Below are 27,766 nucleotides of genomic sequence, written 5' to 3' on the forward strand. Positions count from 1 at the left end.
GAAAAAGCGCTGTTTTAATGTGTGTGTGACTGACTGGTGGATAAAGATTTAAAAAGTGCTGTTTAAATACAGTCCATCTATTTTGGAGGATACTTTGTATTAAATTCTTTCTCCTCTACTCTAATCTGTATCTAAAGATGGGCATCACACAGGACAGAGAAACCCAGCAAAGTCTCACGTCAGAGAAGGTGACACTGGGCAACATTTAACACTTGGCTGAACCCTTTCTATTAGCTCATCATTTTAAAACCACAGCAGTTCAGTGCACCGACTCTCGGGCTGCAGAGAACTCGTGAGGCTGAAACCTCTGCCCTCTCTTCCTGTGCTGCAGCATCTCGTGCAAATGAAACCAGCTCTGTCAACACTTGAATGACGTTTCAAGGAAAATAAAAGAAGACAAAGTAGTATAAAGTAGTAAGTATTTTATTTACTTTTCAGGCTTGAATATGTTTCATATGAAAGGCAAAATTAAAATGAATACTTTTCCTCTCCATAGTTTAGGCACGTTACAGAAAGGTGACTGTAAATGAGACGGAACAGACACAATTGAAAACAAAAAGAACAAATGACACTTAAGGGCCTTGTACAAACACACCCACACACAGGCGCTCTAAGTCATTCTGTCTGATTTGACCTCTTTACAGTCTGTTGATGCCGCTGCAACACGTACAGCAGGAGAGTCAGGGACATGTCAACCAGACAAAGCTGCTGACGTGAAGTCCAACCAGTCCAAATGAAGAGACCACACCTGAGTGGGTGTACCATGGCTGTGCAGGTGCTAGTTACGCCCAGCGGGGGCACGTGAATGATGAGGCTTTAATGTGATGTGTACAAAGATGGAGGCACGTATAGATGTTAGCAGACAGTAAGAGAAATGCAGCACTGGAGGGAGAGCTCTCCGCAAAAAACAAAAAAAAATACCATTCATGGACCGCTGGAGAAGTTAATGTAATATGGAGGAACTTTGGGTTTAATAATGGCACGCAAAATAAACAAAAAAAAAAGATGCCACAAAAGTTTCAGTGAGTCCTCAAGCATTCACTCCTGTCCCTGCTTTGACCTTAAATCATACCATATGGCTTAGGTGTGTCTCAGTGTTTCAGCACTGAGCGGCAATACTGAGTTTACATCATATATCATCACACACAGAGAAAACACTGTTTCTGATACAAACCTGGAAAGGTAACACCGTCAGTTATATGGAGGCCCAGACCTCCTGCCCCCCCCCCCACCCCTCCCTCAGGCACCTTTTATCAGCCATCAGCCACAGAAAGCTACAGCTACAACCAAGTCTGAAGCTCCGGCTCGGCCTGTTCCTCCCAAACACACTCTCTCACACAGGAAATGAAGAGCTCCCTGCATATTCAGGAGGAAACCAACCTTCACCCCAACAGAAGTCTGAACATTTGTGAGTCGGAGGCCGAGCGAGGGTCTGAAGTTGTGGTCGATGAATTGTGAAGTGCAGCGTTTGGCGTTCACCAAGATAAAGTCCCAATTTTTGTACATTTCATCATAAATAAACTCATGGGCAGTGGCCATTTAACTGTATCTCGTGGCACTGGAACTTAAAATCCCACACAGGTTTCTGGGAAGCTGCTTAGTGACAAAACTCACCAGAACATAACGGCAGCACAAACACAGTTCCCTACATCTGTGTGGTGCTGCAAAACAATATGGCCTAGTAGTCGTTTTGTTTTTTTAACACCTTACTTTGGCAACGCAAACCTTCTCACTTGCTTAGAGTTTGTCGACAAATTTCTCATCCAAACATGTAAAAACTCTTTTTGCACAAACTAAAACAAGCTGGTTGCAGAGAGTCACCTTTGCTTAGACATCTGTTGGTACTAAAACATACTTGTGTCACAGTAATCGAATAAAGGGGCTGTCGCTTTTGTTTTAAAGATACAAACGTGAGTAAAAATATCTGCATTTACAAAACATTCAATTATAAATACGGGGAACACGTGGCTGCACAGTTAAACGTGTAACTGTGCTACAATCTACAACTCCAATATTCACTCATGGTGTACAGATGGATGTGAAACATTCACCACGTTCCCAGTAAATGAAAATGTTTTAAAATGTGTTAAATGTTTTCCTCAACACTTCTGTTATTCCAATCAGTATTTTCATTCTTCGCCTGCAGCCGTTTGAACTCTGTCTTGATTGACGAGACGAGCGTGCTGCCATTAAAACACGCGGGGAGACGATACAAGCAAGAAATCAAACCTTTCTGACCACAAGCCTCATTAAACACTCAGAACACAATCCCTCATAGGGTCAAACTGTGTCCCTGCTTTAACAAAGAGTGAGGTTTCAAATAGACATGACCATTTAGGAGTAAGACTGGAAGCGAGTGAGACAGATGTGTGAATGTGTTGTGTGGTTTCCGAAGGCGTCTGCAGTGCAGGAAAATGGAATGATGTGCAGTCTGTTTTGGAATGTAAACTAGCTGAAGTAAAAATGACTGTGTGTGTGTTTGAGTGTTTTCCGAGACAAAATGAGCTGCTGCCTTCTCTCCCACGGCTTCGACAACAACAACAACAGGTTATGACTTCTTCCTGATGCCTTTCCGAAAAAAATAAAAAATAAGGTAAAAATAAAAAAATGTAAAATCCCTCCAGGATTACTGTGTCAGACTGGAGACTCATTCCTCCACAAAGCAAAGAGGAGAGAGATGTTAAAAATAGCCATAGAGAGCCCTCATGTTTTACACATATACATAAAAAAGTCACATTATGAATGTCTAAAGGTTTAAATAATTATAATAATTAAAAACATGGATACAGGAGCTCTTTGAGAGCAGGTCAGCTGCAGCTGTTCTCTGGCCAACAGCATAGCAGGAATAAATATATATGTTCATATACGCCAAATAGAGTAGATCAAAGAAAGTTAACTGGGAGACAGTTTCAAACTGATACCTCTTTGAGCTCCGTCTCTGTCCCTCCTCTAAAGCCTCCTAACTAAGCAGCTGTTGTGCACACTTAATACACAATAGAGGACGACTTGCACCGCAAATGACCCGTCCAGAGCTGGAACTCGTTCAGCCTTGTGTTTGTTCTCCTGTGAATGTCCCGTTTCTTCTTCCTGTCCGCCGTGCTCCGCTTCCTCGCAGCGCCCACCCTCCCCACACACACACCCTCCCCTCTTCTTATGTCCGAGTCGCTTCTCCTCCTCAGGCGAGCACTGAGGAGGCAGGCCGGGGATAGAGCGCCAGAGAGAGGGAGAAAGGGGAGAGAGAGAGAGACAGAGGGGTGGGTGTTGGAAAATGGAGGGAGGGAGAGCTGCCTGAAATGTAGGCCAAAGCGGTGGTGGGCGTTTCCATGGAAACAGTGTTCACAGCAGTCAGTGACATCATCGGTACGGGGGGGAGGCGACAGGGTGAGGAGGAGGAGGAGGAGGAGGAGGAGTAAGGGGGGTTGAGGTGATGGTGGCGGTGGGGGGGGTGCGACAGAAATTCGTCCTGATTGCCTTGGACTTAGACACGGTTCTCTCCACCCACACGGGTCCTCCGCAAATTCCTGAGGTGGAGACAAAGACAGGAGGAGGACTTCTAGAATCTTCTCTGCGCTTCCAAAGTCCCTGCACGCACCAAAAAGCAGCGCGGCTCACACTTACCCTCTGTTCTGAGCGTCCATGTGGTCCAGCAGGGTCTCCTGGGGCACCCTGAATTCGTCCAGAGGGGACTGGTAGCGGGATTCAAAGGAACCCTCCCTCCCCGCGTAGGCCATGGCCTGGGCCGGCGACTGGGGCAGAGCAGACATGCTGGAGGAGGTCGGAGACACCGAGCTCAAATCCCCGAGCCGTTCCCGGCCTGGTTGGGCAGATGCTGACACCGGCGTGGCCCCAACCGCAAGAAACGGGCTCAGAACCTCTCCGTTCTCATCCTGAGAGAACAAGGAGGAAAGAGAGGATGCTTGTGTCAACTCCAGAGTTTCCAGAGTTCAAGTGTTTCCTTTAGAATCAGCATGCAGGCTCAGAATATTTCGACGTTACATGACACAATGATGAGTCTGCTTAAAATGTTTTGGGTGGTTTAGATGAGACTGAAGACAAAGTTGTATGTGTTTAGCAATTCTCGTTATAAAATGATTTAAGGGCTTCAGTATTAAGTAGGATTTCCTGGTAAGAAACTGGTACAGTGTAACTAACTAACTAACTAACTAACTAACTAACTAACTAACTGGCTAAAACCAGGAGCTGGTTAGCAAAGCTTAAAGACTGGAACCAGGGGGACCAGCTCGTCTGTCTCTGTCTATTACTATTGTCCTCCTATTAGCACCAGTAAAGCATTTAACATGTAATAACTTGTTGAAGTTGTCCTATTTTTGTTCAATTAAACAAAGTATAAACCAACAGTTTTACAGTCAGTTACTTGTTTGATAGTTTGTTTTGGTGAGTCCAGTAAATAACTGATGTTCATGGGATACAATCCACCAGTGGAGCTCGAGTCCCTGCGTCTCCTTTATGTTTGTATGCGAGTGTTTATTGATAGTGACATCATGGAGCAGCTTGAGGATCGGCTCGGTAACAAACAGTAGCTCACCCTTCCTGTGATGATGTCCATGTGGACTAACAGAGAGGCCAGCTCCAGGTCCTCGTTGTAGCTGTTCTTCAGAGGAACGGATCTGTAACCTGGTGACACATCAAGACTTTGATTACAGCACAGATTTGCTGCAATGGGATCTTTGTGGTCGTCTCAGAGAGGAAACTATCTTTGTGTTTACCTGTCCTCAGACCGTGAATGGGGAATGTGGCCTGGGCCAAGAAGTTTGGGTCGTTGAACATGTCAATCTCATAAACCACAAAGCGTAGGAAGGCGAATGCAGAGTTGCACACAGTGAACTGGAAGGGCTTCTGGGGCCACGTGGGGTTCAGACCGTTATCAGCTGCAGAACACAAACAAAGTAAGATGGAAGGAGAAGAGAAATGTTAAATATGAATCCAGCAAATGTGTCGTAACAAAATCTTTAACTAGTGAAACAGTGGTGTATGAAATTATACTACAGTAACTGAGCTGATAAAATGTGTATTATGCATTATATATAGATTTTAAAACGGTACCAATACTGAGGAACATACATAAAAAGAAGAAAATAGCAGAGGGTGCTGGAGATCCTCATTTAAGTGAACACATAAAACTATCACAACATAATGCTGGTTGTGCTCAGGTCAGAATTTACTGTCCAGAACTGCCGACTCCTAAATAAATGTGTTTCCACATCTGTGGGAATACCTCCACATCTGCCAAGTCACATTAATGCCTTGTCTCAAGGAAAAAGTCTGCAAAAAAGTAATTCTGAGCAATAAACCATCATCAGATACAGAAAAGCATGAAACAAAAATAATTTCTCCAGAAATCAATAAATATTGTATTCTCATATAAGTTTTTCTTATATATAAATAATTCATAAATTTGGCATGACACTTAAAATCGCAGATACAATTCCAAAGCCAAACAATAAACCCTGACAAGAGCTTTATCAGATCTATGTCCACACCGTGTTTCCCTTTTTGTTCCCACACATGGCTCGGTTGTTTTGTACAACTTCCTGTTTTTCTAGGACCAGACAGGAAACTACATGAGGATACCGTGTCCAGTAAACACTAACAACTCATTGACCCTTGGCAGCTCTCACCTTCCGAGTCAGTCTTTTGCTTGGCACTGTCATAATCTGCCCCGCACACCTCGATCTCGATCAGAGGACAGACTATGCCACGTCCGTGCTTGGGCAGGTGCCGGGCGCCCAAAACCTTTGGGGAGGAGAAGAGGAACACGAGTTACTGCTTTAGACCTTCTCACTTGTTTCAGCACATAAATACAACTGTGGGTTAGTTCTGTCAAGGCTTCTATGATCTCTTAGAAAGTGTAGGGTTGTTTATTCGCTCTGGACATCGGAGATAATTATATCCTTGGAAAGTGAGGAAAGAAAATGTCAAACTGAATCTAAGAATATATTTATATATCTCAAGTCAGTTCATATAAGACTGAGTTAAGATGCCAAGAAGGAGGATTAGCTCTGAAGCAAATTGCAGCAATCAGGTGCCAAAGGTTGTAAAGTATCTCAGTACCCTTTGTGCCTCACAGTTTGAAAACCTTTCTATTATTGTATCACACATGCAAACACAGAGTCGGATCCTGGCATCACTGTACCTCTATCTCTAGAGTGGTTTGATCAAGGCCTCGTAGCGTATGTCTGTCAAACGGATCAAAGCTATCGTCCCTCATGATGGGCGGTTGAAGGACGTAGCCGCTCTTTCCGTTCAACATGAACAGGGCCTGGTTCATCTGCATGGGCTTGTCTGCATGTGGGGAAAGAGCAGAGGGAAGGTAATCAAAGCGTTAGACAAGGTTCTGTCTACACTGTTTATCGGCTCTGACACAGAAGGTAGATACGGTACCTGCGGTCTGGAAGTTGAGCGCTACCAGCTGGGAGCCGCAGAGCCACATGGGAAGCGGGTCATAGTTGGAGGAGTCTAGTCTCTGGCCCCTGGGGTAGATCCTGGACAGCTGCAGTCGATTGTACTGCAGGAACTTCTTCCCCTTGATCTTGTTGACGTATTTCTCTGCCTTGGTCTCCGGGAATGATGACATGTCCCGGAAACAGGCCCGCTCGGTGCCGATTTCTACAGGCGGCAGGGAGAGAAGGACAGACCTGACCCACCTGTACTGGTATTGGACATATTGATTGATGTTGAGTGTGTGTGTAATTCTTACTGTCTTCATCGAACGGCACAGGCCTACAGTAGATGACCAGCTCGGATAATTCAAGTGCGATCTTCTTCCTCCTCTCCATCATCTTCCCCTCTTCCAGCTGTGCACAGAGACAACTTTAAATCAGGGCTGGGCAATTAACCAAAAAATGTATCGAAACCGACATTTATAACCTGTAACCGACTTAATCTGGCTCATGACGGTCAATTCTGTGAATACTTTCCCCACTGTGTGCAGTCATGAACTGTCAGGTTCACTTAGCAGCGGCGGCGTGGGTACCTTGTACCGTGCCGTAAAACCCGTCACTCCCCCACTGACCTGCGCTCACTTTAACAATAAACACGATCCCTAACTTATAAGGACACGTACAGGACTTGAAGTTTATTTTGTGTTTGTTTGATTAATTCAAGAGTTTAGGAGACATGTATTTAAAACACATTGAATAAAAAGCCCAACATTTTGAGCGCACGCAGATCATCTGGAACACACAACACGAGACACGCAGAGCCAGGACATCAGTGACCAGACATCCTTGATTAATAACTAAATACATGTGATCATCTGTTTGTGTGAAGAGCGACAGAGACGAGGAGGCGCCCACGCACACACACACACACACACACACACACACACACACACACACACACACACACACACACACACACACACACACACACACACACACACACACACACACACACACACACACACACACACACACACACACACACACACACACACACACACAGGAGAGAAGTTCTTCCCACAGATATGAAGCAGTGCTGTGTTTTAACTTAATTGTTGCAGAACAAGCGATGCCCCATTTATCTTCTATTTATTTGAGGACGAGTCATGGAGGCAGCAGGCTAATCAGGGTGATCCTGAGACAGTCCCAGACTAGATGGGATGTTTAATCCTAAATCAGATGCCTGAACACCCTCCACTGTCTGCTTTCGAAGAGAAAGACCAACAGATCTACTCTGAGCTCCAATCCGAACGTCCGAAACCTTCTACCCTACCTCTAAGGCACAGCCATGCTACTCTATGGAGAAGCTCATTTAAGCTGTTTGTGCCAACGACTTCATTCTTTCAGTCATTTACCGAGAGCTTATGTGAATAGGTGAGGATCAGAACGTAGCTCGACTGGTAAACTGAACGCTTTGCCTTTAGACTTGGCTCCCTCTTCACCACAAAAGGTACAATGACCACACTGATCCTCCTGTCAGTCTCCTGCTCCATCCTCCGCTCACTTGTGAAAAACTCCTGCACACGGGGGAGCAACTCACACCAAAACGGGAGAGAGCAATCCACCGTTACGGCAGAGAAAGAAAAGGCCTACTGCCACTTGCATTTCCCATTGACATATACAGCCACTTGCATATGGACTGCAGAATCTAATCCAGAACACTTGGCTGCAAACCACCCCAGGCCATGTTGAAGGTCACCCTCTGATGAAGTCAACCGAACCACATCTGCAAAGAGCAGTGATGCAAGTCTAAAGTCCCTAAGCCAGGCTCTGCCCCCACCTCAGCCCTGGGCCCTGAGCAGATGCTCGCCTGAGGATTCATTCTTTTCCCAACAACTATTGCTCAAGTGATTCTACCGAGGAAAAACAAAACAGCTTCCAGGTGAGTGAGTGTGTAACTGCTGAGAAATACCACATGAGCTTACTGCTTAATCAGTGTTTCCTAAATACAAGTCAGGGGTATTACAGGGCAAGTGCAAGTCGTGACTGGCTCTTTAAACCCACACTGTGGCATGGGCAAGTCCCGGCCTGCACTTCCTGTTTGCCACTTCATACAGTATAGTTACCTTTGCCTCTGAGGTCATGGTGACCTCACGGATTTTGAACACCCATTCCTTGAGCTCTTCTTGGCTGCTGGCAGCAACATCCAGCACTGGGCCCGTCCGCATGGAGGTGTTCGGCACAAGTGAGAAGACGTGGGGCCTGCTGCCTTTCCCATCAGAACGCACAACTGAACAGAAGAAAGAGACAATGGTTAGGAAAATAGAGAAGAGACTATGGGTTCCACTTTCCTATTTTTACTTGAAGTATTTTCCTCCAGCCACCCAAATGTGAAATGATTTAATATATATATTATGCAAAAACAAAAAATCGAGCATCTAGGGCAAGAAAAATTAAAAAAAGAACATATGAACTGGTGAAGGTATGGAGAGAAAATACTGCTTTTAAAACAACTTAAATAATTAACATACTATCAAAAAAAGAATCAACAAACCATCGCAGCTCTGGTTCCGTTTATGCTGATGTCATTTTTTATGAATCAAACTAAGAAGTAATCTGGTAACTCCAACACTTTCTTCATGTTTAAAACCTCCTGTACATCTTCAATTTGATTTAAAGATATTCTCCAGACAAAAGGTCAGAGGAGAACAGTGTTGAAGTTGAAATATTTTGAACTTTGAGCACAGCAGCCCTGCCTCAAGGTTCAGCATCATCACTTTCTCCACAAGAAAACAACGGCTTCAGCGTCTGCAGCTCTGCCAGTGGTCTTATGAAGGAAGCCATGGAACAAAGTGTTCGGAAAGATATAATTACATCTTTCCCGCACCACTAGATGGAGCCATGGAGCCAGAGAGCCACCACACACACACACACACACACACACACACACACACACACACACACACACACACACACACACACACACACACACACACACACACACACACACACACACACACACACACACACACACACACACACACACACACACACACACACAGAAACAGGCTCAAGTATTAACTCATTAGCAGAGAACACAACAATCCTGGACAGCATGTGCCAACACTAATGGGTTGTGTATTGACTGGATTGGAGGATGTCAATAAAATATCGAATACAGAGCTGTTAGAAAAGCACGAGTAATAACAAAACAGAAAGGAGAAGAATTAATAATAGAAGAGGCTGATAATGGATAAAAAAAAAAAGAAAGTAAACAAAGTGGTGACAGTGTCCTTTTGCAGTTAAAGAAACAGAGTCCTGAGTTTATGTGCAAGCATATGACGGCCAGAAAATGCAGGTTGGCCTCTGGCAAGGTGACTGCCCTGCTCTGCAACCCTGCAGTCGGACAGGAAGTGGAGGGGCCACTCACCAATCTGACAGGAAGAGACGTCCACGCTTCCTCTCAGCAGATCTCCCAGGGGGCTGTTCTCTGTTATCTCCTGCTTGACAGAAAAGACGAGGATTAAGATAGAAGTTATCGCTCCGGTTTGAAGTAATAATCCACTTTACACATGTATCTCTGTGGCACGTGGATAACTGACAGATGAGCGACACGGCCTGACCTCCCTGTGGGAGCGGGGGGGGGGCACTTATTTCACTTTAAATATACAAATGTGTAGCTGTAGGCTTCTCTCAGTTTGGGGGTTTGATGCTCACAGTTCTGTCAGGCTCCACTGCTGATGGACTGATCTCCTCCACGTAGTTAGCAGGAAACCACAGCTGCTTCTTCCCTCCACAGTCGCCCTTCCACCTGAGAGAGAGAGAGATACAAGATAAAATGCAATGTGACCTTAACACCTCTTAATAGATCTTAGAAAAAGGGCTTTTAGCTCATCTCATGGTCCCATACCTGTATCAGTTAGCTCAAATTTAACACAACTATATTTTATTGTCTAAATCAAGGATATCAATTAAAATTCGTCTCAGAGAATTTAGAGATAATAAATCTAAGTCCTCTATAATAAAGATATGTGATGTTAAAATAAAGAGCTTAGTTTGATAAAAGTTAAACGTAACGTCATGAGTGTATTACTCCATCTAAAAATAAATAAAGATACTGTTTGGCAAAAAAGTCCGAACAGCTCTAATATCGCATTTAGTTTTTTCATCTCTGATTTACAACGCATGCAATTGATCTGTGACCAGAGCCGCTAAGCCAGAGCCTAGAAAAGCTGCAGCAATTAAGACGGAAATGCTCTGTCAACATGTATCGAGTCTGAATAATTCATTGGTTATAGCTCTGGGTCAGGATAGGACAGTGTCTAGGTCCAGACCTTGGCAGTGACCTTGTGTTTGAATGGATGATTCATTATTCCAGCCACTCACCATCCTCCTTCCTGTTTGTCCACATTAGAGATGATGGCGTTTTTGGTGAAGGAGAGCTCATCGTCTCTCTGGGCTTTATACTCGTACATGGCTCTGACCGTACACTGAAAAGACAAGACACATGGCTTTGACAAATGTTCAAAGTTTCCACCACACACACTGGTCAAAATGTGCAGAATTCAAAATGTGAACTCTAACCTTGAATGTTGGCATTTGGTTGGCCTCCACGTAGAAACCTGGATTCCTGCCCTCGTACAGTGACCCGTAGTCTGGCTCCTGTTAGAAAATAGATTGTGTAGACAGGTCTTTTCATTTGGCTGCAGATTTTTTTTTACCACAGAATGCAAACTATTCTATATATTTATTCTTATTAATCTCTAATAAAAGTGCATTAGACTTCATAGCAATACTTACAGCAGTGCCTATCTTCTCCAGTGTGTCCTCATTGATGGGGTAGCGCAGCTTCATTTTGCGGTACAGAGGTTGTTTCTCATAGTAGCTGATGAGATCTACAAGGCTGTCAAACTCTGAGGTGCCCAGCACCACGGTCTGACCCTCCTGCTGCACACGACAGTGCTTTATCTTACCCTCGGCCCTGTGGAGAAACCAGAGACATGATATCAATTATAAACTCAACCACTTGTATTTCTCTACACTCTTCCTCGTACATTAAAAGGAAGTAAACAGATAACTTGAGATATAATCTATTATGACCTTAAGGGAGGACTGAGTTACCTGAAGGAAATGGCAAATGAGTTGGCTTCTGCTCTCTTCCTGACAAGGAAAGCCCCGTCACGAGGAACCCTCATTAACATGTTCTCAGCATGGCTCCTGGAGAGGTTTGCATGGTACCACCTTGGGAAGAAGAAAAAATAAACCAATAAATATTAATTTAAGGATCCTAATACATTAAAGTGTCAGCGACCAGTCTGCACTGTCATCACTGGAGGTCAGTTCAGTGTAAGGACTCACTCTTTGCTTTCGTGGGCATTGGTCTGAGGCACCGGCTCAGTCAGCTTCATCTCAAACTCATTGCACCGCAGCGCCACCTGCTGGTAGTGGGTGATCAGGGCAAAGAGCGTGTCGAACACCAGGTTGTCAGTCAGGTAGAACTTGGGGCTGCCGGCCTCCTGACGCGAGTGGATGCGACAGTGCTGCACCCGCCCTGACCGCCTGGTGCAGAGAAGAGTGGGACAGAGGAAAAGAGAAGGTCATTGTTGCATCATTATGACCAAGTGAGAGCTCGCTGAAAAGCCCTGCCCCCATTATTAACCTTGAACACGCTGCACTCCGAGCATATACACATTGTTTCCATGCATTGTGTGTGAATCACATACAAACAGATTGATTAGCTGTGAGATACCTCCTCTCATGCAAAGTCTATGCATTTGCAGACAGAAGGTGAATGATCACATTTTAGACCGTGACAACGACCACATTCAATTAGCGATGGAGATTGACAGTGATTGATCTGCACGTGTCAATCAGTTTGCACGAGTTTAACCCTACAGATCACACACAATGAGAATGGGAGAGTTTTCCATTGACATATACAGAAAGTCATATTACAAAAGCACCATACAGGCAACAATTCACATTCAATTTAATAAAAACAACGCCATGAAAAACGTACCACTTAATACTGCTTAAACATTTGAGTTAAAAAATATTCAATTACATTTCTAAATAATATTACCACTGAGTTTTAGAGGTTTAATGTTTATTTAACCATGAAAGTAAACGCAGTGAACTATCGCTGCCAAACAAGTGCACACACAGTCTGTGTAAAGTCTGCAGGATTTATAAATGTAGAAGTATGTGCATTATACCAGAATGACAGCGTGTAGTCTCCCACAAAGGTCTCGCTCTCTCGAACCAGGAAAGAGCCATCAGGAGCTCCAGTCTCCAGGCAGTACTCCGACAGCAGCCTCTCGGCTATCTGCCGCCCGTCTCGCCCTGCGCCCAGCTTCCCGTGGAACCATTTCTCTGTCACGTGCTGGTCCATACCATTGGACACCTGGGAGGAAGAAGACAGAAGGAGATGATATTCAGCTCATTGCTATTACAAAATAAGACACTTAAAAATGCATTATGTTCCGAAACTGATCCTGTAAAAGCCCTGCGAGTTCTCTAAATGAAAGTTACCTCTAACCCATGCAGGAATTCAAGTATTGCTCATACTTTGTGTGAATTGAGTGTAACGTCTGGTTCAAGTTTTCTTCTCAGACAGCAGATCAGGCCTACTAACCTCTCTGTGCTCCTCCTCATCATCGTTTCCCTGGTTATTGGAGGTCTCCTCCGAGTAGTAGATCTTACTCATGGTCAGGACAAAGAAATGAGGATACCACTCCTGAGAGGGAATGAGGAAGGATACAGGGAGAAAGACTTTGATTAAATATTGAGAGGATCCATGTGTTGCACTGAAAAGTAGCCAAAGTAAGCAAGAAGCAAGAAACAGAACTCAACAGATCAAGAAAAGCAGCTCATATTCGTTTATTTTTTTAGATTTGTTCATTTCTACCTCCATGAAGGAGGTTATGTTTTCACCCCGCTTTCCGTTTGTTTGTTTTGTCAGCAGGATTATGCAAGAACTGAGGAACTGATTTCTACGAGAAGGAAGGGGCATGGCCAAGAAAAGATCAAATCAGTTTTTTTTTTATTTAACATTGCAAGATAGTGTTACTTGCCATTTTCCCAAATTTCCCAGGCAATCATTCATCTTGATGAACAAAAATAACTCATATTTAAAAGACCAATATCTATGAGTGTGAGACTGTTAGGCCTTGTCTGAAGTATGTGCTCTACTCTGTGTCATTCTAGATCGTTTTTTAGTTTTCAGTGAAATAGTGCGACACAAAAAACATAAAACAAAACAAACCAAATATAGATCTAATCAACAGACATGCAAACACAAAAATAAAGCAGTTAGAGTGATGTATGGGATGATATGATAGATGTTTGGGAGTAAGATTAGATTAGTTTGAGTGGACTGTGTAGGTGTGTGTGTGTATGAGTATGTTTATTACAGCTAAATAAACGTACATTTAAAAACATAAACGACAGGTTTAGAAGCTTATTTGTATCATTCTTCCTTCTTCCACGAAAACCGAGTGAATGTGCTTACATGGTTAATTGGGTCTTCCAGGTACAGGATGCCGTTTTTGATGGAGTTGCTGATATCATTCTCTGAGTAGGGAGTGGAGGTGGACACCTCCTCATAGGCACTGCCTTCTGCGAGTTTCTTATGCTGCAGATGACGAAGGGAGAGGAGCACAGACGGACAGAGGAAGAAGAGGACATACAATCAGACACATTATGCTGCAGGAACACAGTGTGCAAAACATCCATTCATACTTTCTTCTGTAACAAAAATTGGTAAAAAAAAAAAAGTGCCTCCGGACCTTGATGAGGATTTTCCTCTTGAGCTGGTTGGGTGAGGGCAGGCCGTCTGCCGCGATATCCACCGCCTTGGTCAGCAGCTGGTCTCCAAACACCTTCTTAAAGTAAGTGGCCATATTCCTCTGCTGCACAATACTACAGTGATCCTCGATGGACAGGATGATGGGATAGCTGAGGGAGGACCAGAGTCAAACACACGTCAAACTCTTTATCTGCGCTTAGGTGTCAGTTTCTTATCTTATTTTCTCAAACACTACAACGATGAGTGATGCCACTGCAGCCTGTCCAGATCGTTGATTGATATTTCTGTGTGCGCGCTATCTCGTTCCTTCATCTCATCACTGTAAAGGAAATCACGAAGACTTACTCAGAGGTGACAAAGGCGTGCTCTTTGATGGTGGTCAGGACATCACAAAACTTGATTTTTGTTGTGAGGGTGTGTCCGTGGTAGATGACTGGCATTCCATCAGGACCATCCCAGCAATCCACTGAAAATAAACACACACACGTGCTTGCAATGTAATTTATTTCGACAGTACTGCACAGACAGATGTAAATATACAGGAAGTTACAGAAGAGTTTTAAGGCCTTTAAACCTGAAGATGCAGACGTTTATGTTATGTTTGTTTTCTTTTGTTTGAGGCAAAGTTAACTTTTTTTTGCTTAAGGAAACCTGCTCGACAAGGCTTTGGTGTTAGTAATCTTTGGTTATGTAATAGTAAGTGTGTGTGGCTAAGGGTGCGGCAGCTGCTCGAAAAGTGGAAATGTAAGCCAGAGTGGTATGAGAGTTAATTATTAGGTTGAAAGTCAAGGGGTAGTTATTTACTGTATGTGTAGTGAAACTCCAGTGTGTGTGTGTTTGTGTGTATACCCACACTCAATGCAGCGGCAGCCCATCCTCAGACAGCGAGCGTATGCCTCCAGGGACGATTCACTGGAAAACTGGTCTCCCGTCAGGTAGCTAAAAATAAACGAGCAATGTCAACGTGCGCACACAAAAACACACATCTAACCAGTCCCTCAAAAGGTTTCACACGTCAGAGACTGTACCATAAACACACACACTCTCTATGGTGGTGGCCGAAGCTCATTGATAGTGCCGAATCAAAAGGGCTCCTTCTCTTTTGTTACTCATTCAGCCGGTCAATTCAAACACAATCAAAGCAACGTGGAAGTTTTTATTCCACTGCTCCGGTCCTTGCCAGCCAAGTATTGTTCCACAACTAATACAGAAAGTTATCACTTGAACTGCCTTTCACACACTTTTCAATGGGAGGAAAAATACATTTTCCTGCAAAAGACACGCCTGGATCTCATTCTGGGACATAATTGTCAAATAATACACTTTTATCTGATGTATGAAGCCAGTTCAAAAGCCCTCTTTGGTTCGAGGTTTCAAGATAGGATGCCAGCCCTCAATGTTCCCAGGCTGTAATTACAATTGGTAGAACTGAATGTAAACACACACGTCCTCCATTGCCTCATTCTTACGTGTTGTGCGAGGAGGAGATCCAGTAGTGGGACAGAGGGTTGTTCATATTGTCGGGACACACTAGATCCAGGGTGGAATCCCAGATGGTGTTCTCTTTGGAGAACAGATACGTCAGGAACTGCACAGAACAGAGGAGAATGATGAAAATGAGGCTGAGAATGCAAATGTGGGCTTTCAAACGGCATGTGATCTACACTAGATATAAAGACACACCACAATATAACAAGAATTGCAAGTATAACAGAGTCAAGCACCGCGAAGAAACTTAAATCTGGTGGCTCGCAGCTCCAAGGCAATTGAGAAACAGGTAGTTACACAAAAATGTGTAAACGTGGGGTGGATGAGAAGCCCTCCTGCAGATCACACTATTAGCATCTGATTTACACATACATGTTGAGATTGTGTCTGCAACATAAGACACAAATGGTTTTGTGTTGTATTTACAAGTGATGTGTCTCTTAAAATCACTGTTGTCTCCAAAAAAAAGCTCAATCGATATATAAATCACATCTGTAACTGAACTTGCATCAAATACTTCAATACAATAATCCATCTAAACTATAAGCAGATACTACAGTGGCACACATGTTTTGCTAAAGAGTACAAAACAATTGTAAATGCCTTGGAAACCACAGAGCAGCGGCATTGTGGGAAAAACATTTGCACGTAAACAAGTAGTACAAGTTAGTGGTGTTGTCCTGCAGCCTCAGGCAGTCAGTCATGAATGAGATTCTTTTCTTTTTACACAGATACAGAATATGCATCAGCTAAATAATTTGGATTTAGTTGTGATAAGCTGCAGACTTAGCACTTCAGATAAGTCACAGTATGTATGACAGAGGTCTACAGGGTTGTGGTCTGAGAGTCCAGAGGTTGAACATTGGGGTTCAGTCTGTGCAAAAACAGTGAAGGTGGAATATGTTGTCCTATCAGCACTTCTTCTTATATACATTTTTTAAGGCATTTTTAGCTCCTGGTGCGAGCCTCTTTTCGTTTGTCAATCAAAGCTTTATTCTGACCACAAAAAGCATCCCTCGCCTCCTGCCGAACCCTCACACAGCGCCACAGTCAATAACCTTTTCTATGTGTGGGAGGAGGTGCTTGAGGCCGAGATCGTGGCTAGCTGTGGTAAATTTAGATGATCTTAAGCCCACACTATCAAAGGCAGGGGTCTTCGGAAAAACATAACTGACGAATATTTAATCAAAATTTCCATTGGTGAGCAAAGGGTAAGAAAAGAAGTGAGAAAAAAGGGGGTAAATGAAAATGTGAGAGGCGGTGGGAGTGCGCGTACCTCGTCTTGGTGGAAATATGGCTGTTCCACTTCTCTCAGGGGGTCTTTCAGATAGCCGAACATAAACTCCTGAACACTGTTGTTGTCTGTGGCCCACGTTTCCTGGAGTCACATAGAAACACAGATGTATTGGGGCATGCGAATGAAACACATCTGCGACAAAATAAATGTTCAAAGGCCCACAGATATTACCTTTTGAGACTCCAGGAGGAAGCTCTTTAAATCCTCCAGGGACATCCTCTGCTCTGGTCTGTCAATAAACCTGGCAGAGAAAGTAATGGTTCACTTCAGTCACCTGTGACGCAGCAGAAAGATTCAGCATCTTTGTGTGTGTTTACTTCTGACCTACCTTTGTAGAAACGGGATCTCCATCTGCAGGATTGATCAAAAAGGAAAATTCAGTTAGTAATTCAAAGTGCTGTTATTTTGATGTTTAAAAAAGATGAACATAGACATCCTGTAGGGGGCTGGGTGGTGAGACTTGGTGAGGGGGGCACTGAGGTCATTCATTTAATCTGACCACAGCTTGCCTGCCTCCTCATCTGAGTGCATGTGTCTGTGTGTGTGTGTGTGTGTGTATGTGTGGGTGTGTCCATGTCCTAATGGCCTCCACCAAAGGGGTTTGCTGGGTTTTTAACTGGTGCATATTGATCTCACAGCCATTTGAGAGCAGACAGATGGGGAGGGGGGTGGGTACGCCTTGGCAGGGCATCAGATGGGGAGCAGGGGGATGAAAGTGCCGGGACAGAACCATCTGTGGATACACAAAATGACTGCACTTACGTTTTTCTGAGCGTCGAACATGAGGCTGCGGTAGAGCTGGGCAAACTGACTGAAGGACACGTCTCCGTTCCTCAGCTCGGAGTCCTATGAAAACAAGAGGTGACGCGAGTGGGAAAGCAAAACAGGACGGTTAACGACAAATCATAAATCTTTGGTCTCTGCCAACTTCTCTTTTAATGCGATAGTATTGTCAGAGAGATGGGAGTGGGGGGAGCTTTGTGATAACTAGGTGGTGGTTACCGGAAGCTTCTCTCGGAGGAACCTCATGTTGGGCACCCTGTAGTTGACCTGGCTCAGCATGCTCTTCAGATCCTTACAGGATATCCTAAACACATACACACTTTTGGTTGAAACACAAACATGGACATGCACGTACAATAAGCACGAGCACTTGTGCTCACTCGCACACGTAGACACACTGAACACCAGCAAACGCACGCCCCTACTAGCTCTGCTAAGTATCTTTGGCTTCACTTTTACTACACAGCCTGGACTTTTGGCCGGAGCAGACAATACCCTAGCAGCGTAACAAAGGCTCGCTCTTTCATCAGGGATGTAGCAGCCAAACATCTCTGTGCATCTCCTCCATCCTCTGCAGTCTGTTTCCTGCTGCAGGAAGAGGTGCTGGTGTGTGACGGAGAGCTTAGTTCCTTCACTACACCTCAACTGAGCACTCAGCAGACACACATACCAGTCTGATTTCGACTTGCTCTAGATGTTGCACCGGGGAGAGGTGCGCGACTGGTGCACAATACAATCAAGCTATATCTAATTATGGCCATTTCCTGTGAGGTCGATCTGATTAACTCTGCAGTTTTCATCTTTTGACTGAGCCGACTCACCTGTCCTCTCTGTTGCGATCAACCGAGTAGAACTGCTTACGTAACCACCTAAAAAAAAATACATTAAATTGAATTCATGGAGCAACCAGAAGAGAGAGTATTATGTCTGTTCACATCAATAACTTTGGATATCGTGTGTATATACATTAGTGTTGTTTACCTCTCTATCTGAAGTGGGGTTGGTGACTTCAGCGTGTCAGCCACAAGCCAGGTTAACCCCTTCACCCACATGGTCATCTCCTCATCAGATGTTGCTGAGGAAAAAAGAAACATGATTTACTTTTTAAAAGGGGGAATGAAAGTTGAAGTTTTGTTTGCGGGGTATTTTTCCTTGCACGAGATAAGGGTCTAAGAATAGAGGGTGACGTTGTGTGATCTGTGATCTTAGAGCCAAATGGACTTGGCTTAATATTCGCAATTTTGATTCGACCTTCTGAGATATTTACTCATAAACACAAGAGCCACATACACAAAAAACTAGTGACTGATAAAAACATTGAACATCTTTGAGGCTAATGGCTGACAGATTGAGGTTTATTGTTATTAACCTTATTAGCAGAACTATTCCTGTTCAGAATATGATGCAAAGGTGAAATACTGATGTGCTGGTTGTATCTGAATGGGTGTACATCTCTGTGCGTACCTGCCAGACTGAGCGACTTGAGGCGAAACTCTGTGCCGTACAGGATGACGAAGCAGTGAGCCTGGTCCAGCCGCGCTGCAGAGTCCTCCACATAGCGCTCAAAGTCGCGCGACTTCTGTCCAGGACGGATCTCCTTGATCTCCCGAATGTCAACTAGGAAGAGAGACACATACAAGCGTTACCAAAAACAGAGAACCTCCTCAGTACGACTGGGAAACATCGATCATATGAAAAACACAACAATAATAAAACAATGTTCAGAATTCAGATATCAGCACTGATCATCAGATTCAATTTGATTTTATTTCACAAAGTCCATAATCAATTCATTCGGTTTCAGCCCAGTTCCTGATGATTGATTTATCAAGGGAGCAACACTTTATAAAATTTTGTCCAAATTTGGCTATGCAAAAAAACTAAAAACAAAACATGACAGATTTTTTAGGGGCCTACATGTTCAAAAACATTGGGCAAGAAAAATTTGTCCTTAACGTGTTTGTTAATGTGTTATTATAAGTTACAATTTGCTTGGAAATAATAACTTGCATGATATCATTTTGTTAAAGAAGAATATCATCATGAAAATGCTCCTAAATAACACTTTCACAAAGTTTTTATAATATAATTTCAGAAAACAGTGCCTCAGTTCTCATACACAGACCAAGATGTATGAGTTTAAAGCCCCTTGATCACATACAACAGTGAAGCTGAGACTTGAACCACAAAGACACATACAGATAGATTTGAATTTCATATGAAGTTATGACCATGTTAGCGAACGCAAATTAAGCTTGGTCTCTCTCTCTCACCACTGAGATCAACCAAAGCCACACTCAGCTGAAAACAAGAGCCAGCCTGAGCCACTCGCACAAACCAGTTAATACTGGAACTGGTCTGATCTGTACGCCAGAGATATCAAACCTGTCGCAGACGCAATGTACTTAAGTGTGTGGTATAAAGAGAGTTTTTTTTAAATTCAAAGGGCATAAAGCACAGGTTACAACACTGATATGCCATTTACAACACTGCCTCCCTAACGCATATCTTTTATATATCCAACGTTTTATGACACTGGGCTATTTTTGTCTTGATTGCATTAAAGAGCAGTTACATGTGGGCTGTAAAGTAGCTTAATGGATTCCTACCAGGGCTACACCACTAGTAGTTTAAGACCTACAGCCAGGACTCTCCTGCTAAATACACACCCACACACACCGACACACTTTTTTCAGCTCCTGCTCCTCTTCCTGCACCCGAACCACACATCCTGTGCCTTTGTCGCCTACACACCACATCTGTGCTCACGTATAGGTGAGAGTGAGCGTGTTCTCTTCTGAAGCATAAAAAACCCCAGTGCGTCTTCTCATGCAAAATTTCACCTAGTCAAGCCCTGTGATCGTACATCATATCTCAGTTTACTTTACTGACAACACAGGCCTGCAGACTTCCGCTCAGAGCAAGGCGGCTTTGACAGGCTGATCTGTTACAAAACACTTTTAGTCACTGGAGTCCAAATATTTGGTGCCTGCCTCAGACAGATGCAGGAAATAAAGAGATAGCCAGAGGTGAAACCTTACCGAAGGAGATGAGAGGAGGCATCCTGCAGCACACACCAACACTTCCTCCAGCGCCTCTGCCTTCCACAACATTTCTACCATTCCCCCTCACAGGGGCTGAGTCTCAGAACCAAATATGGGGGCTTGTTACCATTTCTCTATGACATTTCAAAAATCAAATGATTAACTGATACTGAAAATAATTGTTGGTTGCAACACTGGGATTTCAATCCTTGACTATCTAGTGAATCTACAGATCTGTAGTTGGTGCCGACTCTTGCAAACTGACAGGTTGATACTACAGCCAGAAAACAGGTTTGATTGGTATACAGTGTCAGTCCTCACCCAGATTACATTAATAATCCGCATTGCACCTTCAGTTAATTCAGCGCATTACAACAGCTGTCGTCAATTGTGTGTTGCAGAGGAGAAACAAATACAACTGCACAGTATCCACTAAAAATCTATAGCTTTGATATGAATTGTATAAAGATCAATTAGTCTTCTGACAGAATAATGTATCTATGAGTGTTTTAATCGACTACTTTCCTTCTTGTCTTTGTCATATTTGATTGGAAATTAATATTTTTTTGCTTTTGGGATCGTTCGACAAAACAAGAATCTTTAAACTACATAATTTGGGCTAGGAAAAATTCTATAAACAATTCATTGGGAAAATTATCAATATTACTATTCAATAATGAAAACGATGGTTTTGCAGCCCTTATTGCGTGTGTTTAGTATTTAAAGCCATATTGTAAAGATAAAACTGTAAATAAAATGAAATGTGGAGCCCACAGCGTGAAACTGTTTCAGAGTGCACTTCCACATCAGCTGATCATATCAGCTCCCTCGATACCACATCGAATTAAGTTTCCTGACAAACAACTGTCAGGCAGCGACATGGATTCTTTTCCAGCCCAGTGTAAAAGGAGCGAGTCATCGCTGGAGCTGCGCTTGATTTCCAGTGACAACCTGATTTTTATTACAATGTTGTCATGCAGACATAAACAATCTAAAAAGGCAGACGCAAGCTGTAACACCCTGTCGCTCCCTGCGGGTTAATGTCCCGCTAATTTGCCGATACATTTTTCAGAGATGCACTGGGCTGACAGCCAAGTGCGCGACAGAAAAAAGGAGATGTGCATTAGTTGGAAATGACATCAGACGTCTAAGGCGACAAAGCCTGCGTGTGACTGATTTACGGGAGGTATGGAAAAAGTAGGTCAGAGTGACGACATTTTCCAGTGACAGGTAATTCCATCCACATTTACATCACTGAGAAGTCAACAAAAACTATTGGATGATTTCTTGAACATTTTGTGGTTTAGAGTTTCCAGGATGTAGCTCTCCACATGAACGTTAATTGGTGCTAAATGCAGATCAATATGGGCCCATTATGACTGATATCACACAGTTTCCCAAAATCCTCCCTTTACGAGACATCATTTCCCTCTGCTCAATTCACCATTCAAGTTAGTACAAAAACTTATAGCGGTTGAATACAGATTTATGTATGTATGAGTATTGTCTCAGTTAATTATTTAGTTTGTAAAATGTCCATCCTAGTTCCCCAGAACTATCAACCATCCAAAGCCAAAACATATTCAGCTTACAGTTATATACAGCATTTTTAAAAAGAGAAGCAAATACTCACAACTGAGAAGCAGTAACAAGGACGTTTTGTCATTATTGCTTGAAAAATTAACTAATTTGTCTAAAACGATCACAAAAATAGATTCAATTATTTTTCTGCTGATAACCAAATAAATTTTCTGGCTATTTCTTTTAGTTGTAATTCAAAATACTAACTGTAAAGCCATAAATAATCAACTATTAGAGTCAGTACTGCTCAATCAACTCTGCAGTAGTTTGTAGTATCATTAATAAGATAAATCTGGAGTATGTCAATGGTATTTTCGTATCTAATTTACTGGTTATCAGAGAAGCATTATGGATGTATCAGCACAGGCCGATATTCAGAATCATGATAATCACAGACATGTGTCTCTGTTATATTTAAGCCTGTTATGGTGTCCAGTGCTTTGTAAATACTTTATAAACTTTAACTTCATGAAGAACATAAAACGCAGCAATGCTCCACCTTGTATTTCTGTAATATTTTGTCCACAAGCTCTAATCGTATTTCACTGAGTGGTTCTCTGTATCTGGTTTAAATCATGCTGGATCAAATCTATCAGGGTAGATGTATTTCATATGGTTGTAACAATATATATTATGATATCTATAGCCATTTCTTTTTTCAGAGGCGGATTCTGATATAGATGGGAGATTTTAGTTTTTAAGATACGGGTACATCAGACAATCGCATTTCCTAAAACCATTGATTCTTGATAGGGATTCCTCCAGCTGATCGTTACTTAAGATTCACTCTGTTATCATTCAGACCAAACACGAGACAAGTGCACAGTACAACGAAATGCTATGGGTTCCTAAGTATAAAAACTATCTTAGTATATCAAGTATTCGACAGCAGACATATAAACTATGTTGGAAGTTTAGTACCTCTGCAATAACTCACAAAGTAATCCAGTCCATTATGACCGTCCTGCAGTAAATCCGGCCTTGATGAAGGTTATAATGTTCAGTTTTTATTACCTCTGCCAAGGAGATTATGTTTTCACCCCTGTCTGTTTGCTTGCTTTTTGGTTGGTTGGTTTGTCAGCAGGATTATGCAAAAACTACAGTATGGATTTCCACGAAAACTTGATATACAATAATTGCGTGGATCAGGATAAAAGTGGCAAATCCAGGAATATTCACCAATTTCCCAGGGAATAACTTATGGGCCTTAATGAAGAAGATCAGGCATATTGAGTGAACTGATATCTATGAGTGTGTGAAATTTGTTGCAGCTTGATTGAATTTAAAAGGGACTGCTGGGCCTTGGTGCAGATATGAGCTCTACTGAGTGCTATTCTTGTAGAAACTGTATCAGAGACGTGTTGATTCTACTGTGTGATCATTTAGGAGGATGTTGATTATGATGCGGTTGAGCTGTAATGCATAACATCGTTTTTTTTGTGGATATTCAGCCTCTCACTGTCATAAATGGGGTTCGACAAAGTAATAGAACCCAATTTCCTTGGAACACAGGATGATCTGAAGCATTCAAAATACCCTGATGGATCAGGAGATGGGTCAGCTGATTGTCTAAACCTAATTCATTATACATTAGAACCATCATGAAGGTATTAGACAGCACCAGTTTATATCTACGTGTAACTTACAAGCCGCCAATAGAGTGTGTATCTGTCAGAAGCAAATATTGGTCATTGTATCAGGCTGGCATCATTCTAGCTCTAGTGATACTATATTTTATCTATACAGTATGGCATTAATTAGGTATGTCAGTTAACTCATTCTAACATGAGTTTGTCTCCGGGTCACACTCACATGCTCATGAGTCATGTTTACGTTGCTGTGGTGTCTTCAGTAACATATTTCGACATCTGACATTCTAAAAGGGATTTCATTTGAAAAACACTGATTGTATGCGTCAGGTACTAAAGGCCTTCCATTTGTGATGTCCCCTGCCACAGCTTCCATCCCGTCACTTACCACCAAATCGCTCTGCAAGACCACATCCTGCTTCGTCAAAATACAGACCAGCATTATGATATTTACAGCATATTGAGATACAATGTGAAGAGAGCATCGTTCTAGAATTTTACGATGATGGCACCAAGAAGAGAAACGAATTTGAGAGAGGAGAGAATTTAAAGGCCAACACCTCTCAGCTTTTATATTTAGCAACAAGCAAGAGTGCCGTTCCCACAGTTAATCGACGCCGTTCTCTCACTGCCATTGATAAGGGGGGTAAATACAGCGGGCCAAATCGTTCCCAAATGATCACACACTTCCAGTAAAAAACCCTCATATTCTATTTCTGTGCATTAATGAGCCGCTGAGGCCAATTTCACATCTCCAGGAGTATCGGATGGCAGCTATGAGCTCATACGAGTATGAAACCCTTCATCACAGAGAAGATGATACTGTTGTGTTAAAGAAGAAGAAAAAAAACCACCAAAGACTTCTGTCCTCTTTTCTGTGTTTGTGTGTCTGCGTGTGCTCTTGTTGTTGCATCCGGAGCAGAGTACAGCTGTGCACAAGGCATCCTGCTACCCTCCAGACGGATGAATTAACGACTCGCCGAAGCCCAGCACATCCCCGGTTAGATGCACTGTTTTGTTAAAGCTTAACCTGAGCTTCAGCTTCCTCCCAGATTGCAACATATTCCTATTAATGCAACAAAAAGTGTTCCGGGAAGCAATATCTCTTCTGATTGTTGACCCTGAGTTTGTACCTGAGGTGTGATTTATCCCCTGGCTGTTCCTTTGAACTAGTCATTGGACTTTTATTTTATCTAAATGATAAACAACAATCACATCAACAAAGCAAATCAAGTTTAGCAAGACTGAAAAGCCACTTTCATCTACTAATAACAGCTCAATTGTAATATTCATGTCAGCATAACTGGTATTTTCTTTTCAGAAATGTTTTATATCTTGAACGTTGTCTTTTTAATGGTCATGGACGCTGCATCACAGTTTGGTAATAAGCAATATGTTTTTATTACACTGCTTTATCTGAGTAAAATGAGCCATTATAGCATCTACCGGTTTCACTTTCATTTCAAATCCTTGTTTCTAAAAAAGTGTCACATAACCAATATTACTGCATTTCCTCGATAACATTGTGATATTTTGAAGGATGTAAAAGATTTTGGAAGTGACACGATTCTCCAGATGCTCACAATACCACCGCGTCATCATGTGTACAGACCAAGTCTATTCTGAGCCATTCAAGCACCTCACAACATGTTGTAACTGTCATATTTCTGAATGTATGTAAACAATCTATTTCTGGCATGAATGCCGGCATTGTACAACCAAAATACCAGTTCGTGTGTATGTTTTGTGTTTGCATGCTACTCACTCTCTCCCTCTATTTTATCCGTGCCCCGAGTCCAGATAATAGTCCTGGTCTCCAGCTTGACTTGAAATGTCCTTCTCTCTGGCCGCTGGGACTTCTTGGAGTAATAGAGCGTCAGCACTGTCCCCAGCTCCAGGTCTCGGTAGAGGTTGTTCATCTCCGTGTCGTTGTCCATCCACGGAACAGGTCCGTTGGAAAAGAAGCCCGAGGTCCCTGCCATGTTCACTTCCCCTGTTTGTTATCCGTTTCCTCTCAGAACAATCTGCTCAGTCCAGGGATACCTACAGCAGGAGAGGGGGAAACTCATGAAACAACAAATCACCGGAGACGTCTAGTGTGTCGGCACTGTACACACATTATAACCCCAGTGAAGAGACGACACGTTTTCAATAAGGCTGGAAACCTTACTCTACATGTACTGTGCTTTCATACGCCTGCAAACATACTGGAAAATGTGTACCAGAAAAAAACTGTTTCCTGCTTCAAAATCATTTTTAATTTTGTAAAATGTGAATTGGTAATTTCTAAAATGTGAAATATATTGTTATTATTACTGGTAACGCTGCCACATGAGATCAAACCTAACAAAAAGACCTACAAATAGATTAGTACCTTTTGAAATAAACACAAATATGAATATATATGTACACACATGCATTCATGTTTAATTTCGAAATGTATAAGTCTTTCTGTAAAATGTGTGTATTGATACATAAATATACACTTAATTCATGTGTTCGTATAGAGTTACATTATTAGACCTTAAATATTAAACAAACCACAGCTATATTGTTTTGCATCTATAGAAAAGTGTCTATGATCACGTTAAGACAGAGAAATCGTGTTTGTATACAAAGCAAACAACTTCAATCTTTCATCTCATGCAGGATTTCATAGATCTCTCTCCATGGGTAAGGTTTGCACAGTGTGTTGTGCTAATGGCAGCTTGTCAAGTCTCTACAGTGACAGAGATTTATCAATAATGAATGACAGCTGCAGCCCGAATAAAAGCCTCGATCGTGGAGGAAACGTGTTGATGGAGCTGATCCCAACATGTAAACTTTCTCCACAGAGGTTTGAGCCTGAACGGAGCAGCGGGGATCTTTAATCCGAGTCCGACTGAACAACAGGCCCGTAACCTGCTGCAGAGGAGAACAAAGTTTCCTTTGAATTCACGAGGCGTCACATTATTCATGGAGAGAGAAAAAAAAAACGAAGCAGTGGTGCTGGACGGCGGCAGAGGAGGAGTAGCAGGAGAGCGGGGCTAACAAGAGCCGCCTGGCTGTTTCCACGGCGTGGAGACGGGGCCGGTGAGGGTTAGCATTGCTGGGCCGGAGGAAGGAATCATGGCCGGTGGTTTCTCTCCAGCAGAAACAAGCCCAGGTAGCCGCAGCCTCCGTCCCGCTCCCCCCCTCCTCTGTGCTCGTCTTACCGTGCGGAGGAAAAACTCAACAGGGAAAAACAACACGTCGCAGGGGCCGCGGTGCTGCTCGGTACCTACCGCCGCAATCTCGGCCCGACCGCACATCTCCGACGGCTGAGCCCGCTCCTCTCCGCTCGTGTGTCTCCGTTTCCCCGGCGCGCACCCCGGTTTTTCTCGTCGCTCTCCCCCCGGTGGTTAAATCATCGCCTTGGCCCGGAAAGACGCTGCAGTCCCGACGACAACAATCCCCGCGTCCTCCTCTCGCCTCCGGTCGTCCATAGAGAGAGAGAGAGAGAGAGAGGTGGGAAGGCACGGAGAGAGCCGCGGTGAGACTACGCAAGTTTGTCCGCTCTCGGACGCAGCCAGCGAGGCCCTTCCCCCAGAGAGGAGACCACCAGCAGGGGAGCGGGAGCGGGGCAGCAGCCAGGCTTCCGCTCCGAGGCTTCACAATAAAGGCCCGGGAAAGAACCTGTTGCATTTAGTGCCAGAATATACTGTGTGGACAAAAAACTGGCATATAGATATATAATATAATATATATAATAGACAAATAGATACATGTAGGAATACACAAATAAATACATAAGCATG

At 43.1% G+C, this 27,766-nt stretch overlaps 1 protein-coding gene across 1 annotated transcript; it reads right to left on the minus strand.

Annotated features, from left to right (window-relative positions):
- Positions 1-407: 407 nt before the first annotated feature.
- Positions 408-27,560, minus strand: plcg1 (phospholipase C, gamma 1). Its single transcript, XM_035158448.2, has 33 exons — positions 27,254-27,560; positions 25,756-26,033; positions 19,241-19,393; positions 18,758-18,851; positions 18,598-18,645; positions 17,996-18,080; positions 17,756-17,839; positions 17,322-17,344; positions 17,165-17,234; positions 16,973-17,074; positions 15,678-15,796; positions 15,062-15,147; positions 14,554-14,674; positions 14,189-14,357; positions 13,912-14,034; positions 13,036-13,137; positions 12,617-12,804; positions 11,760-11,960; positions 11,523-11,642; positions 11,202-11,382; positions 10,986-11,063; positions 10,788-10,891; positions 10,119-10,212; positions 9,832-9,901; positions 8,528-8,691; positions 6,719-6,815; positions 6,403-6,627; positions 6,155-6,303; positions 5,640-5,754; positions 4,728-4,889; positions 4,547-4,635; positions 3,619-3,887; positions 408-3,521 (listed from the first exon to the last, which is right to left on the minus strand). Exons 2-33 carry the CDS (start codon positions 25,970-25,972, stop codon positions 3,479-3,481), a joined length of 3,945 nt encoding a protein of 1,314 aa, XP_035014339.1. The 5' UTR covers positions 25,973-26,033; positions 27,254-27,560; the 3' UTR covers positions 408-3,478.
- Positions 27,561-27,766: the final 206 nt, after the last annotated feature.

The sequence above is a fragment of the Hippoglossus stenolepis genome, chromosome 6 (assembly GCF_022539355.2).
Source record: "Hippoglossus stenolepis isolate QCI-W04-F060 chromosome 6, HSTE1.2, whole genome shotgun sequence".
In the NCBI taxonomy this organism is placed as follows: Eukaryota; Metazoa; Chordata; class Actinopteri; order Pleuronectiformes; family Pleuronectidae; genus Hippoglossus; species Hippoglossus stenolepis.

Bases quoted from the DNA above. Each gene is read 5' to 3' on its own strand.
- plcg1 (XM_035158448.2), bottom strand. From the start codon at position 25,972: ATGGCAGGGACCTCGGGCTTCTTTTCCAACGGACCTGTTCCGTGGATG. The intron at 15,148-15,677 runs GTAAGAATGAGG...GTTTATTTTTAG, and splicing joins ATCTCCTCCTCGCACAACAC to CTACCTGACGGGAGACCAGT. The intron at 6,816-8,527 runs GTAACTATACTG...CTCTGTGCACAG, and splicing joins CCATGACCTCAGAGGCAAAG to CTGGAAGAGGGGAAGATGAT.